This window comes from Haliaeetus leucocephalus, unplaced genomic scaffold (genome assembly GCF_000737465.1).
Source record: "Haliaeetus leucocephalus isolate CR32 unplaced genomic scaffold, Haliaeetus_leucocephalus-4.0 Scaffold840, whole genome shotgun sequence".
Classification (NCBI taxonomy): Eukaryota; Metazoa; Chordata; class Aves; order Accipitriformes; family Accipitridae; genus Haliaeetus; species Haliaeetus leucocephalus.
In genome coordinates, this window is record NW_010973276.1 from 3458164 (window position 1) to 3474301 (window position 16138).

Genomic DNA, 16138 nt, shown 5'->3' on the forward strand with positions numbered 1-16138 from the left:
TTTAACTCCTTGCTAAAAATTTTGTCTGTTACAAAGCGATCAACCCACCAATGTTGGAGTGTTGGAGGCAACTTAGATAAAGAGCTGAGAAAGGCGTAAGATATAAAGTTTGTTTGTGTTTTGTGTCTCTTTGGCGTACAAGCAAAAGCGCGGACCAGGATTCAAATACGCATCAAATCTCCCAGGCTCCTTGCTGAAGGAACAGAAAATTAACAGAGACAATAAGGAAGTAACAGATGCTGCAAAACGGAAAGGGGATTGTGAAGAAACTCCCAGGCGGAAATCGGAGGAACATTCCAAAAAGACTCAAGTTGACTCAATACTGAGGAGAAAGTCAGACGAAGTGCATCTGTGGAGGAAAAGGAAATTTGAGAAACCCCAGGAACCCACTATGAGAAAGCGGGTATGACAAAACACTCTTTTCATGTGCTTACACAGATGCGTGTGGGCTGGTTGGGGCTGATGTCTCTTGCCTTCTGGCTTATAGCTCATCTTGAAATCCCAGATTGTTACAAAAGAAACTGCAATGTTTTACCTTCCTTTCTGAAAACTGCTAGTCTAACAGGACAGTAGTTTGAGCAGTGACACTTGGGTTGATGTTCAGAGGCCAAAAACACTGGGCTGTGGCTGTTGTTTTATTCAAAATACTGGAAAACCCACTTTAACTGAAAAGTCTTTACAAGATGCTTGGAGTAGGATCAAGATGAAAATCAATTTTTAATGGAAACTTTTCCATCTCTACCCACTTGGTGGCGCATGGCAGCTTGTTTTGTGGCTGATTCAGCGATGTACAATACTCATAACCCATCAGAGGACCTTTAGAAACGACACTTTCTGTAGCCTGCAGAAAGGAGGAGCTGCTCACAACAGCAATGTAGACAGCTTTTCCCTGAATTTGACAGTCGGAGCCCTTGGGCCAGGCAGGGACATTCTAAATTGTCATGTGGATTGCAAAATATGGTAATTGGGATATACAGAAAAGCTTGTTTGCAGGGGTAGAAATGAGGACCTAGATTTAATGTGTCTCATGAGTAAATGGCTGATGGCTTTAAAACTGGAATCAGTGGCTGGTTTTGTATTGCATGTGTAGTTCACGAGGAGTGGCAGTCAGTCTATCTGCAAGGCTTGACAGTGGGAACGCTACAGTACGGTAAATGTAGTGATTGGTGTTGCTTTGATGGAGTGAGAGCGCAAAATTCACAGTACCAGTTTTATGCATATCTGCTTTCTGGCCATGCTTTCCTTTTCCCATCCCTTCGGACTCACTGCAGTGTTTATGGATGGCTTGAATTGCTCCATGAAAGCCCCCCAGTGTGTGAGGAAGGCACTGTGGATCACCAAACCTTCATCGGACAGCAGAACAAATGTCGTGTTTTGGGGTTTTTACTTTTCTTTCTTCCAACAGCTAAAACTTGGAAGAGAAGACAAACTCTTCAGGAAGAAGGTACTTTGCCTTTTTAATAGATGTGTTCTGAATCCCTTTTAATCCTTTCTCATGTGAGCTGAATGGTGAGCCAGTTTCTCTATCAGTCATGTCCTTGTGTCACTGCAGGCTTTTTTATTATTCCATTTACATCTTGAAATTACAGAGATCTCTCTCATGGAAACCTTTACACTCCAGGATAGTTTAGCTGCAGTGTCTGATTTTGTTTTCTGTTCTGGTGTCCCATATTAAAATACAGCAGCAAGCTGTGTTTTGATGACCCGAGGAATAAAATTCTGTTTCTATACTGATGTTTCGCTCTTGCTGCATGGTTGAATCTTGCCCCAGCCACACAGCCCCTCAGCAGTCTCTACCACAGCACATCCCTGGAGTCTCCCACTGACACCCCAGGGAGCCAGGGATGACCTGGCACACAAGTATTGATTACCTCTCACACACCTGCCACGATAACAGAAGTCCAATAACTTTAAACTAAGTGCTTGTCAGTACCCAGTGTGAAGGATGCTGCAAGCTGCCAGTAGTGTGATGTTGTAATTTTTTTATTCTAACCTGTCATTAACTTACTGTGACCTCTCCCTTTATAATATATTAATTTAAAGACAGGGTGATCAGTTTTCTCTGCTGTGCGCTGCAGTCTGAAGCATAGGAACACATTCACTGCCTTGATCCAATTAGCTTATTGTGAAAGCGTAGACCTTCTGATATAACAAGTGTGTTCACAGCAGTTCACCATTTCTTGCCAGTCCAGATCTCTTCTTATTAGAGCTATTTCATTTTAACAGTTGGTGTCTTCTTTCTTGCTTGTAGTGATCAGATTAGACTTGAAGTCTTCCCTGGTCTTAGTTTGTACGTCTCTTACACTTCTGTCTGGTGTGCATCAAAGAGAGATTTGATTAGTGCAAGCAAGTGAAGTGCGGTTTGCTGTTACGAACAATGACTGGGGCAGGGAAGAAGGTGCCAGCTAACCCCTGTCAGCCTGCATTGCGTTGGAGATCGTGTCAGTATGAGGTCTCGTCAGGCTAGCAGTGTGTCAGACCTGTCAGTCAGATTCCCCGTTGCACATGCACCGGAGTTGGGGGAAGTTTGAGAAGACGAGCAGAGTTTAGTGGGATGTAAAGGAGCAGCTGAAGTGTAATTAAATGGGGCTGTGAGTATCCAGCAATAAGGGCCACAACAGCGCAGCCACAGAGCGAGTCAGTGATGGCGATTCAGGAGGTTTCAAAAATTGACCTTTTGACCGTTGGGCATGAATGCATGTCAGCCAGTGTTTAAAGTGGGTGCCCAGTGAATGTGTCCCAAGCCTGGTTTCTTCTGGCCTGCTGGGGAAAAAGCTGTCTATAGTATGCTGCTTATCTTCTGTATATAAACTGTCTGCTGTGTAATGAATAAGGCCCGTAAATCTGCAGGATTATGCATGGTGAATAAATGCATTTACCACTCGCTGGGAGTCCAGAGAAGCCAATAGCTGGACTCCTCATCCATGATGGCACTTGAACTTGATACCTTTGGCCGGTGAATGTACCCTTGTGCTCAGATGGGTGGGGCCCAGAGCTGGCAGGCAGCCCGACCCCCCCAGGCAGGGCTGCCTGTGTGGAGCATCAGCATGTGAAGTATTGCTGAGTATGTTCTTGCTCGAATAGTCAGCCCTTATCTCTTCCTTTTCAGCGGCGATCGTGGAAGGCTCCAGATGACCGAACTGCCATGATCAAACCCCTGCGGCGCCTCAAGCAGGAGCCAGAGGATGACCTGCCAGAAGCACCTCCCAGGTCCAAGGATAGTGACCAGTCACGGTCCAGCTCGCCCACTGCAGGTCCCAGCACAGAGGGTGCCGAGCCCAGGGACAAGAAGAAGTTCAAGATGAGGAGGAAAAGGCGGCTTCCCAATAAGGAACTGAGCAAGGAGCTCAGCAAGGAGCTTAACCAGGAGATCCAAAAAACCGAGAACAGCCTTGCCAATGAGAATCACCAACCCATCAAATCTGAACCTGAGAGTGAGAATGAGGAACCTAAGCGTGCTTTGAACAACAGTGAGAGACTCCATAGGTTCAGCAAAGGGTTAAATGGGACTCCCCGGGAGCTGAGGCACCAGCTCATCCCCAGCCTGCGAAGCGCACCTCGGGGAATAACCCGGCCACCGCCTTCGCTCTCTCCTCCCAAATGCATTCAGATGGAACGGCATGTTATCCGGCCGCCTCCCATCAGCCCCCCTCCGGACTCACTCCCCCTGGATGATGGGGCAGCCCACGTGATGCAGAGGGAAGTCTGGATGGCTGTCTTTAGCTACCTCAGTCATAGAGACTTGTGCATCTGTATGAGAGTTTGCAAGACCTGGAACAGATGGTAAGGAGGGCAGGAAGCCCAGCTAGGTCTAACATGTAGCGGGATGGACTTGAAAGGGAAGCGGGTGACAGAGGCAGCAGGTTGTCACTGAAGCTCTGCTGAGCCCAAGGAGAAGGGGTGACCAGCAGCATCTAGAAAAGTAGCATGTCCTCTGGTGCTTTCTCAGAAAGAGCAGTTCCCAGCCTTTCTGGTGGGAAGAGCGTGTGTGTGTGTGAGAGTGTGTGTGTCAGCCTTGGCATCAGCCTGCTGGGACTGTAGCACCCCAGAGCAGCCTGTTCTGTAGTTAGACACCACAATGTTCTTGCCTGCCGGAATGGGCAGTCTAGGTCATGCTAAGTCTTGGTGTCATTCTGCCCTGAGGACTTGCTGACTGCTAATGCAGTTGTTTGTTCAGTTCAGCTATTAAGTATCTATTGAGATACAGCAAAGACCTTCCAGTGCCCTCGGTGTTCTCGGAAGGTCTGTGCTGATTGTTCCCCTGTAGAGGGTACATGGAGAGCAATCCTGTTTGCTGTGTTTCATACCAGCAGAGCTGACGGAGGAAACCTTTGTTAATTGTATTTACTCGCAGTGTGTCTGTTCAGTGCTTGGGGTACCACAGTGTGAACATTGACACAGTCGGTGACTGTACAGCAGCAGGAAGCATTAGCGGACAGACTTACATGTTTCACTGAACTTGCAGTGAAGTCTCTTGTTGGCTGTCATCTTGGATTCAACTGTAATGTGCACACACACGGACAAATTGTAACAGAGACTCCTTTCTAGCACAGTGTAGTAACTGGGTAGATGACAGAAAGGTTGGGAGGTTGATAATTCAGTGCAAGAAGATGTGTGTGGAGTGTCTCCTCCATGGGCTTCTTGGTGTCACAGAAAGCTGGTAAATGCCTTTTCCACTTAAGTGCAGTATTTCTACTGGAAAAAATGAGAAAATGCAGGATCTTGCACTCATTAGGACTTCCTGCTTGTTGCCCTTAGAGAACCATAAAGAGAGTGTAAAAACTCATAAGCCACGTAGATAGGAATAACACAAACAGAGAACAGGAAGTGGGGGGGATCTGTTTTACAAAATTCACTGGTTTTAAGCAAGGAAAGCATGGGGGAAATCAGGACAGTAATATTTAAAAAACCAGTGTTCATATTCAAAAGGCAAGCAAGAAGGTGTGGCTTCTCTTCAGGCTAGAAAATGGATTTTAGTAAGTGCTCTGATGACTTAAAATGAGATCCAAAGTTGTTGATGCTTGTAATTGTGTGGAAATAATTCCATGCCTTATTGCATGATACATTTGAGGGAGAAACTTCAAACCTATGTACCGTTGTGTGGTGTTGTGCTTATCTTAGCATCGCTCAGCCTTATTTTTGCTATTTTCAGTTAAATGCTGTAGTTCTTCCTACTGTTTAATGACACCTTTTAAAGTCTTGCAGAAATCAAAACAAGTGCCAAATTAAGTGCTGTTGGCTTTTTTCTTTTGGGGTAGGTGCTGTGACAAAAGATTATGGACCAAAATAGATTTAAACCATTGTAAATCCATCACTCCGCTTATGCTTAGTGGCATTATTAGGAGACAGCCTGTAACCCTTGATCTTAGCTGGACAAATATATCTAAAAAGCAGCTGAGCTGGCTTATCAACAGACTGCCAGGTAAGTGATGTTTTTTGACCACTTCACTGAATTCAGCAAACCAGTTTGTATCTAAACTGCAATCTCTGAGGAACATCTGCAGGGACCCAGGTATCCTAGGAGAGGAGTAGATATGTAGGAATGAAGCATCAGCAAATTAAAATGGATCCAAAATTAGTTAAATTGTGACTACTTGATGTGTTAGGTAAACTAGTTTGAGGCAGGTCTTTGTCTACAGGTAAAGTTGCTGTGCTGTGGAAAGTGCCTGTGTTGACATGATTAGCGGAGGGGGTGGAGGGGGTCTGATGTCACCCACAGTAATGAAGTTCCAGATGGTGGGGGAGATGGAGAGCTGGGCAGGAGGCGGCTTATGGGGTCCCTGCTTGCCCTGGCGTGCTGGGATTGTTCGTCAGAGCAGCACTGGGCTTTGCCCAGCCTGCGCCTGGTAGCAGAGATCGCCACGGATGTCTCTCTGGGTAGGCCATGTGCTCCAACTTCTTCTGTATCTGCAGGTCTTCGAGACCTGCTGTTATCAGGGTGCTCATGGATAGCAGTGTCGGCACTTTGTAGTTCCAGTTGTCCTTTACTCCGAACTCTGGATGTTCAGTGGGCAGAAGGCCTGAAAGACGCACAAATGAGAGACCTCTTGTCGCCGCCCACAGATAACCGGCCAGGTAACAGGCGAGAGGAGCATGCGGGAGACCTGTCCCAGACGTTCTGTGGCATGTTCTGCTGCTAGTCCCCCTTGGAGGAAACGGGCAGAAACCCCTGCAGCTAGCATCGGCGGGGTTCTGGGCTTTGCTGACGTGCGAGGTGTTCAAAGTAGTGACTTGCAACACCTCCTCGCTGGAAGCCACTGGGTAACGAGTGATGTTCTCTGGCTGCTGAACAGTCATCTGAGCCACTGTGCTGGTTTTCTGTCTGACTTTCTTCTCTTCAGGCTGCAACGGGTGTACTTTAGAGAGTATGGAAACACTTTCTTCCAGTTCAGGGAAGGAGCAGTTCTGTGGGTCATGCCACATTCGCCCGGATATCAGCTCAGGTGAAATTTTGAGCAAATCAGATCTGCTTTCTGGCATGCACTGCACAGCCTACTGCTTATTCCCGACTTGTAATTCTGCTGGGCCCCTGCAGTTACTTTCATCCCTTTTGTTTTGAAATCAGGAGGTGGCTTTGTCCATGTGCCTGTTCCAAAAATAGACAAGTGTTCCTGCTGATGTCCCCTCCAAAGCTCCAGACAGGCAAAAGCGTCTGAAGTTGATGTAGGGCAGCAGTGTTGTGTGTCACAGTGCATTTCATATAGATCTGCAGATGTTTGCAACACGGGGTGAGACTTGTGGGAGTGACCTGCTGCCTCTGCTTTCCAGGTCAGATCGACAACCGGAGTAAACTACGGAACATAGTTGAGCTGCGTTTGGCTGGCCTGGATATTACAGATGCTTCTTTGCGGCTGATCATAAGGCACATGCCTCTGCTCTCCAAACTCAATCTCAGTTACTGTAATCACGTGACAGATCAGTCTATTAACCTGCTGACCGCAGTTGGAACCACCACGCGGGATTCATTAACAGAAATTAATTTATCAGGTAAGCAACAGAAGCGCAGGGGTGGGGGAAGGACGGGAATTGCCCATTGGCGTTAGGCTTGTGTGAAACACTCATCACTGAGAGGGGTTTTACCCAGCTCTTCCCCGGCCCCGGGTTAAACCCCCCCCCCCCCCAGGATTCCATTTAAGCAGCTGGATGTGCTGCTGGTGTAAATAACCCCACAGCTGCCCAGCCTTTCCCCAGGCCCTCCACCAGCTGCCAGGCCGGCCGCCTCCTGCTTAGGAGCCATGTGTTTTACCTCGCTCATCCTCCACAGGGGATTTTCTCTGCGCATCTGTCGTTCTTTGCTTTATCTCATTGGTTACACAACAGAGTGACAGGGATCAGGGAGCGGCCATGGGGCTGGCAGGGTGATTTCACTGTCGGCACAGCACGGGAGGAGCAGGAAGGACCTACCGCAGTCCGGATAAACTGTCCTCATGCTGGAGAACAAACCTGAGAAGTGCTGTTAAATTTCTCCCCCTTTGTGTTTTTTTTTGTTTGGTTTTTTTTTTCCCCACAGACTGCAATAAGGTTACTGACCAGTGCCTGTCTTACTTCAAACGTTGTGGAAACATCTGCCAGATTGATCTGAGGTACTGCAAGCAAGTGACAAAAGAAGGCTGTGAGCAGTTCATAGCGGAAATGTCAGTAAGTGTTCAGTTTGGGCAAGTGGAAGAAAAACTTCTGCAAAAACTGAGTTAGTTAAAGGACACGTGTAAATACTTGGGGTGGGGTGGGGTGGGGTGGGTGGGACTAAGAACACGTAGGGATTTTATTTTCAATTGGGAACTTGGAATATTGGAAAATACCGCGATTGGATTTTACAACTCTTGTCGAGGAGAGAACAACATGAAACTACCCATGTTAAGAGTTTCAACTTGTGCCACTAATTCAGTCTACCTGGGATGGATGTCCTGCACTGGCTCTTATGCAAATTCATAAGGCGACTGTTACTGATGATAATTGTTCACACCCGGAAGACGACTGATCTCCAAGAAATACTGTTATTTAAAGTACCACAGCATGTGCTTGGTAGTGTAAATTTGATTTCTGCTTTTCATTTCTTAAAACAACAAAAAAAAAAAAGTTGGTGTCATTGAAGTGGACCACGCACTGCATTTCTGCCTTCTTAACACGTTTTGTTTTGTTACATCTTACATTATGCAGAACTATTTTTGTACAAAAATTGTTTAAAAATTATTTATGCAATGTTTGAATGCATTACCAGTGTTTCGGTTTTGATTGCCAATTTTTATCTTTACTTATGGTAGGCGAGAACTTAACCTATACTTCGTAGACAGTATCTATCTACAAATGTGCCCAGGTCAGGAAAAGTAGGTTAATACTTTCAACTTCAAGCATGTTTTAATGGAAGTTTATATCCTGCTTTGTATACTTCAGAAGTGACATAAGCATGTTGTGGAAATAAGGTGTAAATTATAGTTGAAGTAAAACACTTTTATCTGTATAGAAATCACCTTTTTCTCAAAATTTTAAAAAATTCCAATTTCAGCTTTTGCACATAGGAGGGTTTCACTCTGTAGCATGAGCTCTTGTACTCAATATAAAATTAATTTATACAGTGAGTCCAGCTGTAGAATAAATGGTCAAACGTAGTCTCTCTTTCTTTGAAGTGTGAGTTGAGTTCTCATTTAAGGTTTATAACATGGTTATTTCCTGATTGTAAAATTCTGCATTCATAAGTGCCATTGTTGTATGGTGTTGTTTTCGTAGACCTTCCTGATGCAGTTTTACCTTTGTTGAATTTGTATAAACAATTGTACAAAACCAGGTGGTGGCTCTGTGGGTTTCTGTTCCAATGTGGGGTTGTTGGGGGGGGGGAGGGGCTTTAGGGGTGTGTGGCATGACTGCAGTGAGCCCCATGGGGTTACAGCTGGGTTCTGTGTGCGGAGCAGGTCCTGGTTTCTAGCCTTGGTGCAAGCTAGGATTAATAGCTGTCATGCTACATGTAGTACTTTCACAGCACTTGGTCTTTGTCCTGTGCCTCTAGTTGGTGTGTTCCAGTACATCTATACTGAGGAGGGAATAAAAGACCCATCTGTACCTTCCTTCAGCTGGAATTGGCCCAGATTAGTCTAGAGGAACACTTACACATCTCCAGAAGAATGTTAAAGCTTGAGCTGAGTAACCAGCAGTGCTCCCACAGCTGGTGAAGAAAAGAGGCAGAGGCTGAGAAAGCCCATCACAAATCTTTATTAAGCTTGTGTGGCTAATGATCAGCATGGAAATAACATAGAGGGCATGTTTTTCTTCATTAGCTTACCCACTGAACAGAAAATTGAGGAATTAAGTACCATTAAAAAGTTAGTTACTTCTAAAAAATAAAGCCATTGAGAGGTTTGCTCCCTTCTGAAAAATAACCAGCAGTGTCTCCAAGCTGTGCATTTTATTTTGAGGAGGAGCTACTTTCTCTTTTTCAAGCCAGCTTAATTTTTCACATAAAAGACAGAGCAGGCATGACAGTGCAGCAGAGGTAAGAGTTCTCAGGTACTACAGCCTTGGCAGAAGATGCCCCTGTCTCTGTTACTTTGCTAGCATGTGGGAAATTAAAAGGAGAAACTGCAGCTTCATTGATCAACCCTCCTTAAAGGCTATGTGTCCTGGCCAGACTAGGTCCTTCCTCACCTCTCTCTTTTTTTTTTTACAGTGAACTCAAATCAGACACTGTCATGGCCACAGGCAGCCTGTCCCCAGAACATGAGTGGTTCTTGCTGCTCTCTGTGTTCCCCAGGTCGTCTGTCACAGATATCCTGCAAGGACCATGGAAATTCTTGCTCCAAGAGGGCCCTTACCCCAGCCAGAAACTGGAGCAAGGGGTGACAGCAACAGGGGTCATTCAGCAGCCAAGGGGAAGCATGGTTAATAGTGGCTTAGCCTTGGTCAGAAGCCTGTGAACATGAGGTTTTAAACATAGACCATGTTTCCCTCCCCCCTTTAAGGTCAGTAACACCATACATTCCACATGTTAGCAGCAAATAGTTTCATGACCCTGATTAGTATTCACAGTAACATCATGTTGTCAGCACGTGGTGTACAATCATCACACGTAAGATTAATAGTCACAAGAGGCATGAGTGGATTAAGGACCACAACAATATGGTTTACTATACCCCTCTTTTAAAAAAATATTTTATTCCTAAACTAAAAAACACTTAGTAATTGGTAGTTGGACAGCATGTGGCAGAGACCTGCAAAGCGACAGAGCTTTCTGTACATTTACAAGGAATAGCCAAGACATGACACATGTCATGACAGACATTCGGAACGGAGCAATCAGCATAAAATAGATTGCTTAAGGGCTTCTCTGCAGGTACAGTTAATGGCAGTGCTTTCTACAGTCCTATTTTATACTGTTAACACTGTTGCAGGGACAGTGTCAGAACAGTTACATTCTATAGTTACATAAAAGCTGAATATTCAACTGATATATTCATTGCTTCTAATGCACTAGACAACATAACACGCTAATGCAGTCGAGCAGAGGTGTTCTCCAGCCCCTTGCTGAGTCCTGAATGTGACCAGTAAAGGTGATATTCTTCAGAAGAGAGCAAGAACTGCTGTAAACAGTTTGACTCAAAGAGTTTGTGGATTTACAAGGTAAGTCAGTCAGGCAGCGCTAGTACTGTACGCACAGGCATCGTATCGTACTGCCCAACCATGGGATTCAGGATGCCGTAGAAAAATGTTTCACAAACTCGTGGATGCTGATGTTGAAAATGCTGTGTTTATAGAGAACTAAAAAGCTGACATCGCCCCAAGGTTCGGCACTGCTGCCCACAGAAATCCGGGAAGGGTGACTATAAAATCTGGTTTTGGTCTTGGTTTAAGATTTGAACACATGCACGGCCCGTACGACGTACTGTCGGCAGATGGGGCACTCGCTCATCCTTTTGCCGCACTTGGTGCAAGTGACCATGTGGCCGCACTCCAGCAGGACGCAGTCAATGATGGCGTCCATGCAGATCCGACACAGGTTATCATCGTTGTCGTTCAGCTGCATCTTCTCACCCTCTGAAACGCAACAGAGCAGGAGGTCATGCACTCAGGCCTTGGAAAACCAGTGAAGTTCTACCCCAGGCAACCCGTGAAGCTAATTTAGCATGAAGTAGTGCTGCTCCCTGTTCGCAATAGTTTTTCTAGCCCACAGCTAAAAATTAATCTATATTCCTTCAAAAAAGCAAAGAAACAAGAACTAGAAAGCCCATAAGTGAACATCCAGTATTTGGCTTCATTCTTTAAACTCAGACCATTTTCAATTCAGAATATAATGACTGTGAAATAACGTGCTGGATTAAAATTCAGAGCATGTTGGTTTTCCATCTCTGAGCTTACTTTGTTTGGCAGAACACCTTCCTCAGAAGATTAAGCACAATAATAAGAAAGCAGACTAAGAAGCAGAAGCCTTAAGTAGGCTGTAAAGGTGGCAGAACTGAATAAAACCTGTCAAGTTTCATTGCAAATAGACAACATCCCCTTATCAATAACCAAGTGTTCTGTTAGACCACGTTGTAAAAAAACCCCGTAAGTTTAAAGCTTGATTTGAGACAGGTTTTCAATTCTAGTTTATGACCAAACTGAAGGTGTCACTTAAACCATGTTTTGACATTCACTAACAGTCCCCCACCTTCACAACCCTTTCCCCCCCCCAGTTAGCTGATTATTTCACACCTGATTGATTACCACAGTCCCTGCAGTCTATGTACTGGCACAACCTGGCTGTGCAGTGGCCCAGGGCCGTTCAGTTTTCCAGTTACCACAGTCCCCTGTTCTTTACAGCCTGACTGCTGGATGCAGGAATGATGAGCCAGGCAGGCATTTTTCAAGCTGGTAATGACATCAAAAAGTTGCTCCTCAAATTATACTTTGTGAACAGGAATCGGTCTGTCGATGTACTACAGTCACGCAAGTGACAGACCCCAACTGTTGAGTGTAAGAGAAGAGTACTTGTCACTGAGCTGCAGCCACAGAACCACCTTATCACAAAAACATGGACTGAGACCAAACCACTTGAACTTGGACTTTTGCCACTGTAGCTTTTAATTCTGTACCACAGTAAAAGACCTGACTTGCTTTGGTCGGTTGACAGCTACTGAGCAGCTCTCTCGCTAATGCCTTGTGAAACCTAATAAAGGACATGGAGGTGCCAAGTTTCATGTTCTCTGAGGAACCAGTTCTCAGTTGTGCAATTTTACCTTCACCCTGAAAGCTGAGCTCTCTGAGCTTTGGAAAAAAGTCTCAAAAAACCAGCCCAATCCTGGAAAGCTTCACTGACTCACTAGAACCATGTTCAGCTACTCTAGGTGCAACTTGAATTGTTAAAATCCACTTTCCAGTTGTTCCAGCTGAGCAGACCAAGTTACGTACCAAGTCCTCCTGTTGGCAGAACCAGCTACTGGAAACCAGAAAATAAGCAGTCTTAAGAAAGTGAGAATTAAATATAAACCTACGTGTCTTGTGGTTTTCCTCACTCTCTCTGTATAGTCTGCTCACTTTTTCCACAAGTTCCCATTTTTCACAGCATCCTGAGTAGTTGACAAAATTACACGCAAGTATTTCCTTCAGCTGCCGAACACTCAACCCTTCAATGTCTTCCAGACTTGAAATATCAGACAAAGATGCCCTCACTCGCTTTCTGGACAATCCAGGGGTCTGAAACACATAAATTGTATGGTTTTTAACTGACCTGGCAAGTTCAAAGCACCAGATCTGGTGCTACATTAAGCTGCAGCAGCTTGGCTAAAGTTTTATTCTTTTTAAAGCAAGTATGTGCAGATATACTTTGCTAGACACAGCTAACTGCAAGAACTAGACCATGATACTAAATGTTGACAGAGATCTAAACACTTTATGGTGTCACATGCCAAAAATTTATTCTTTGGATAGTTCATCTCTCACCTGCTCTTCTGCACTTTCTTCTTCTTCATTATTTATAGAGGATGTTTCCATTTGTCCCTGTGTACAAAATGAAACTAATCAGGACAAAACCACATTATCCCTTATAAAACATTTCCCTTTGTACCGAACTGATCACAGATGACAATGACACTTTGAATTGCTATTAATCGTTACCGATTTAAGTCACCTCTACCATCTAAACTAGTAATCTTATCTAGAAATCTTCTGTTTTCAGGTGAGAGATACAAAAGGCATTTTTCCTGCCACCCTGAACTGTACCAACTGGCATTTTATTTTAAAGCAATGCATACCTATTAAAAAAAAACAAAACAAAACAAGACTGTGCTATACCATAAACCACGTTAATTATTGTACCCGTAAAGGTGTTCCATTTCCTGTGCTTCCCCTTCTGTTTGCGAGTTCCCCTTGAGACGACACCGATACAGACATAGAAAATGGATGAGTAAAAAAGCCCGAAGTCTGTGACCGTGAGGAATGCAAGCTACTAGCGTCCATATCCTCCTCCGAACCTAATCCATGATGGCACAGCACGAGATCCACCAAGTCTTCTTTCTCTCTGCAAGTATCCGTTGGTATGTTTCTGAGAATCAGATACTGACGCAGATCCTTTACTTTCAATCTCATTAACTGAGGGCGCTGAAAGGCTGTTTCTTGCAGCAAGTGACAAGTGGAACATCTTCTGAGATTCTCTTGTAAGACTGAACAAACTGAGCAAAAATCCTTCTTGCAGTCACAACACACATGCTAAGGAGAAAGAGAAAATAACCATTCAGCTCAATGTCACAGAAACAAATCTAGACCCTGCTCTTTCCTTTTCCAGGCTATGTAATTTACTATTAGTCTTTCCATCATCAATTTTGACATACATCATTTTTAGGATTTAAGTCTAGAAAACTGCCCTGTCAAATAGTTTTGCAGATGTTCCATGGCAGTCCATCGCTTTTGTAGCACTACTGTATGCTGATTTGAGGTTTCAGTGAAAAAACATGAATAAACAAATGAATAAAGTATTCAAATTGTAGTTTAGACAATAAACAAAATTGAAAGCCAGTCAATTTTATGGTATGTTAAAATACTTTTGAATATACTAAGTGTCACTGCTCTTTTCACTGGTGTAAAAAGCAGTATAATCCCCAAGCTTTAACGAACATACTTCTTCCTCCATTGATTCAAAGAATTCAAAGTAGGCCTTAAATGTGATGAATCACATGGTAGGTAAATGGTCCCAAATGCTCAGATGTCATTTCTGAAGAGAACTTTGTTCAAAAGATTCCCTACAACATACAAAAGCTAGAACAGGCAAGACTCTCAGCAGCGATTTTAAGTGGTCATCTCGTCCACTGTGAACAAATCCAAACTCTTCCAAGTTCTTCAGGGTTTTAGTAAATTAATATTAGCTTCAGAAAACATGCCTACACAACACTTAATTCAACAAAGTGTTTGCCATGCGAACAACAGGATGCATAGGAAGGGGGAAACTGAACACACAAACTGAGGGAAGAGGCTTTGTGTTTATCTAAAAGAGCTGCAGAGAACCGAGTGGACAAAACAATGATGCTGGACAGTCATAATAGACATAGTATTAACAACCTCAATTTTATTTATCTGCATTAACCCACCAACCTGCCTCCAAATGAAGCAAGAGGCTGTTGGAGTGCAATAGCATTTAACAGAACTAAACCTGGTTAGGAAACAAAACAGAATTCCACAAGTATTTCACAGAAAGAAGCTGTGATACTATATTGCGAGTTTTTAGCTTTTCCATCACCCCGTTTGTTCATTCCAGTACTCAACCACTATGTTTGGTATCATCTTCAAAACCAGATTCGTTTTAATGTTTAAGATTCTGAAGCTAAAACACGTATCTTACAAATTAAAATCCACTCATTTTTGGTCAGACCAGATCCAACGTGTCACCGATTAACGAACATCAGACCCCTTAACTTCTAATGCTGTCTGACATTAGTTTCCTGTGACCTAGAACAAGACACTTACTACCTCCCTGGCTATCTGCCTCAGGTTTCCTTATCTAAGGAAAAATACAAATTCATGTCCCAGTGTGCCTACAGTTTAGTTCATATGAGTAAAAATACTATGTAATAGGAAATATACTCACTTTTTTCCTAAAAACTGAAAAGGAAAGTCCACAGGCTTTGCAAACGATGTTAGCGCCTGCCGCAGCTGGAGATGGGTATGCTGAGAAGTCTGTATTTGGTGCGAATCTGAATGGGCCAGCACCTCCCCCAAAGCCAGCCTGCTGGCCACGGACAGCTCCAGTACCCATGACTTCATTCAGCAACCCACAGCAGGAAGCCCACATGGAAGTAGCTCCCGCCTGAAAACATTCACAAAGCAAGAAAGAAAATTAATACCTGAAAGCCCACATCAGATGTCACTTGCTACTGAAGAGCTACTTCAATCCATCTGTCATCATCCCAAAAGCACGTGGTGTGAATTCCCAGAGCACCAGGAATTCAGCACACTAATGTCTGTAACAGCCCAATAATCCCCACTTCCCAGCTGCAAACCAAAGTAGGTAAGATCTGCTTCCACGAAGCTCACGCAGGCACAAGGAGCTTGCTTTCACAACTCCTTTTCTAGCAGAGTTCCACAAAAAAGGGTAAGGAATTTGAGGAGGTAATGCAATAGCAGAGCAAAGAAGGAAGAGACTAACAGCCAGTCGTTGGTGAGGGGCAAAACCCAAAATGATGACAAGCAGCAACACAACGATTTATCATAATTAGCGTGGAGCTGTCCCCTGCAGGAACTTCTCCAGAACTAATTCAGCTCTTACATGACTGGATTTTCAAACTTGAAAGTAACAAACCAATCTTCATTAGAAACTACCTATGGTATAGTTTCTCTGAGAGGGAAATGTTTTTCAAGACCTCCCTAATCCTGCTGTTTTGTTGACTTACAAAATGTTTAGCAAAAATTAAAATAACTCTAAATGAACTTATCCTATATTGATTTGATTTCAGTTGAGTCACACAATTTAATCTTAAAGCACTATAAAAAATTCCAAATAGATAAATAAATTGCTACTTTTTATCCCTGAAAGCTTTTAGCACTAGATTCTCTATCAAAAGTGCATATTCTACTTAAAGTTGGAATTTGGACTGCAAGTTGTTCAGGTCACATGTTTAATCACTGTCATGTGGCTCACTGACACCACCCCTCCCCCCCCCCCCCAAAAACACAAAACAAAAAA

At 44.0% G+C, this 16138-nt stretch overlaps 2 protein-coding genes across 2 annotated transcripts in view; one reads left to right on the forward strand and one right to left on the reverse strand.

Moving 5' to 3' along the window:
* The window catches only part of KDM2B (lysine (K)-specific demethylase 2B), a 114796-nt gene extending 106018 nt beyond the window's left edge, over nucleotides 1–8778 (forward strand). Inside the window, exons 14-20 of the mRNA XM_010582185.1 lie at nucleotides 133–403; nucleotides 1406–1444; nucleotides 3110–3783; nucleotides 5259–5422; nucleotides 5914–6075; nucleotides 6769–6987; nucleotides 7511–8778. Of these exons, the coding sequence (XP_010580487.1) occupies nucleotides 133–403; nucleotides 1406–1444; nucleotides 3110–3783; nucleotides 5259–5422; nucleotides 5914–6075; nucleotides 6769–6987; nucleotides 7511–7692 (1711 nt within the window). The 3' untranslated portion in view covers nucleotides 7693–8778. The remainder of the gene's footprint in view (nucleotides 1–132; nucleotides 404–1405; nucleotides 1445–3109; nucleotides 3784–5258; nucleotides 5423–5913; nucleotides 6076–6768; nucleotides 6988–7510) is intronic.
* Nucleotides 8779–9643: 865 nt separating this feature from the next.
* RNF34 (ring finger protein 34, E3 ubiquitin protein ligase) overlaps nucleotides 9644–16138 on the reverse strand; it is a 9445-nt gene continuing 2950 nt past the window's right edge. The window contains exons 2-6 of the mRNA XM_010582186.1: nucleotides 15044–15262; nucleotides 13282–13671; nucleotides 12907–12963; nucleotides 12459–12660; nucleotides 9644–11022 (exon numbers count right to left, since the gene is read on the reverse strand). Of these exons, the coding sequence (XP_010580488.1) occupies nucleotides 10835–11022; nucleotides 12459–12660; nucleotides 12907–12963; nucleotides 13282–13671; nucleotides 15044–15262 (1056 nt within the window). The 3' untranslated portion in view covers nucleotides 9644–10834. The remainder of the gene's footprint in view (nucleotides 11023–12458; nucleotides 12661–12906; nucleotides 12964–13281; nucleotides 13672–15043; nucleotides 15263–16138) is intronic.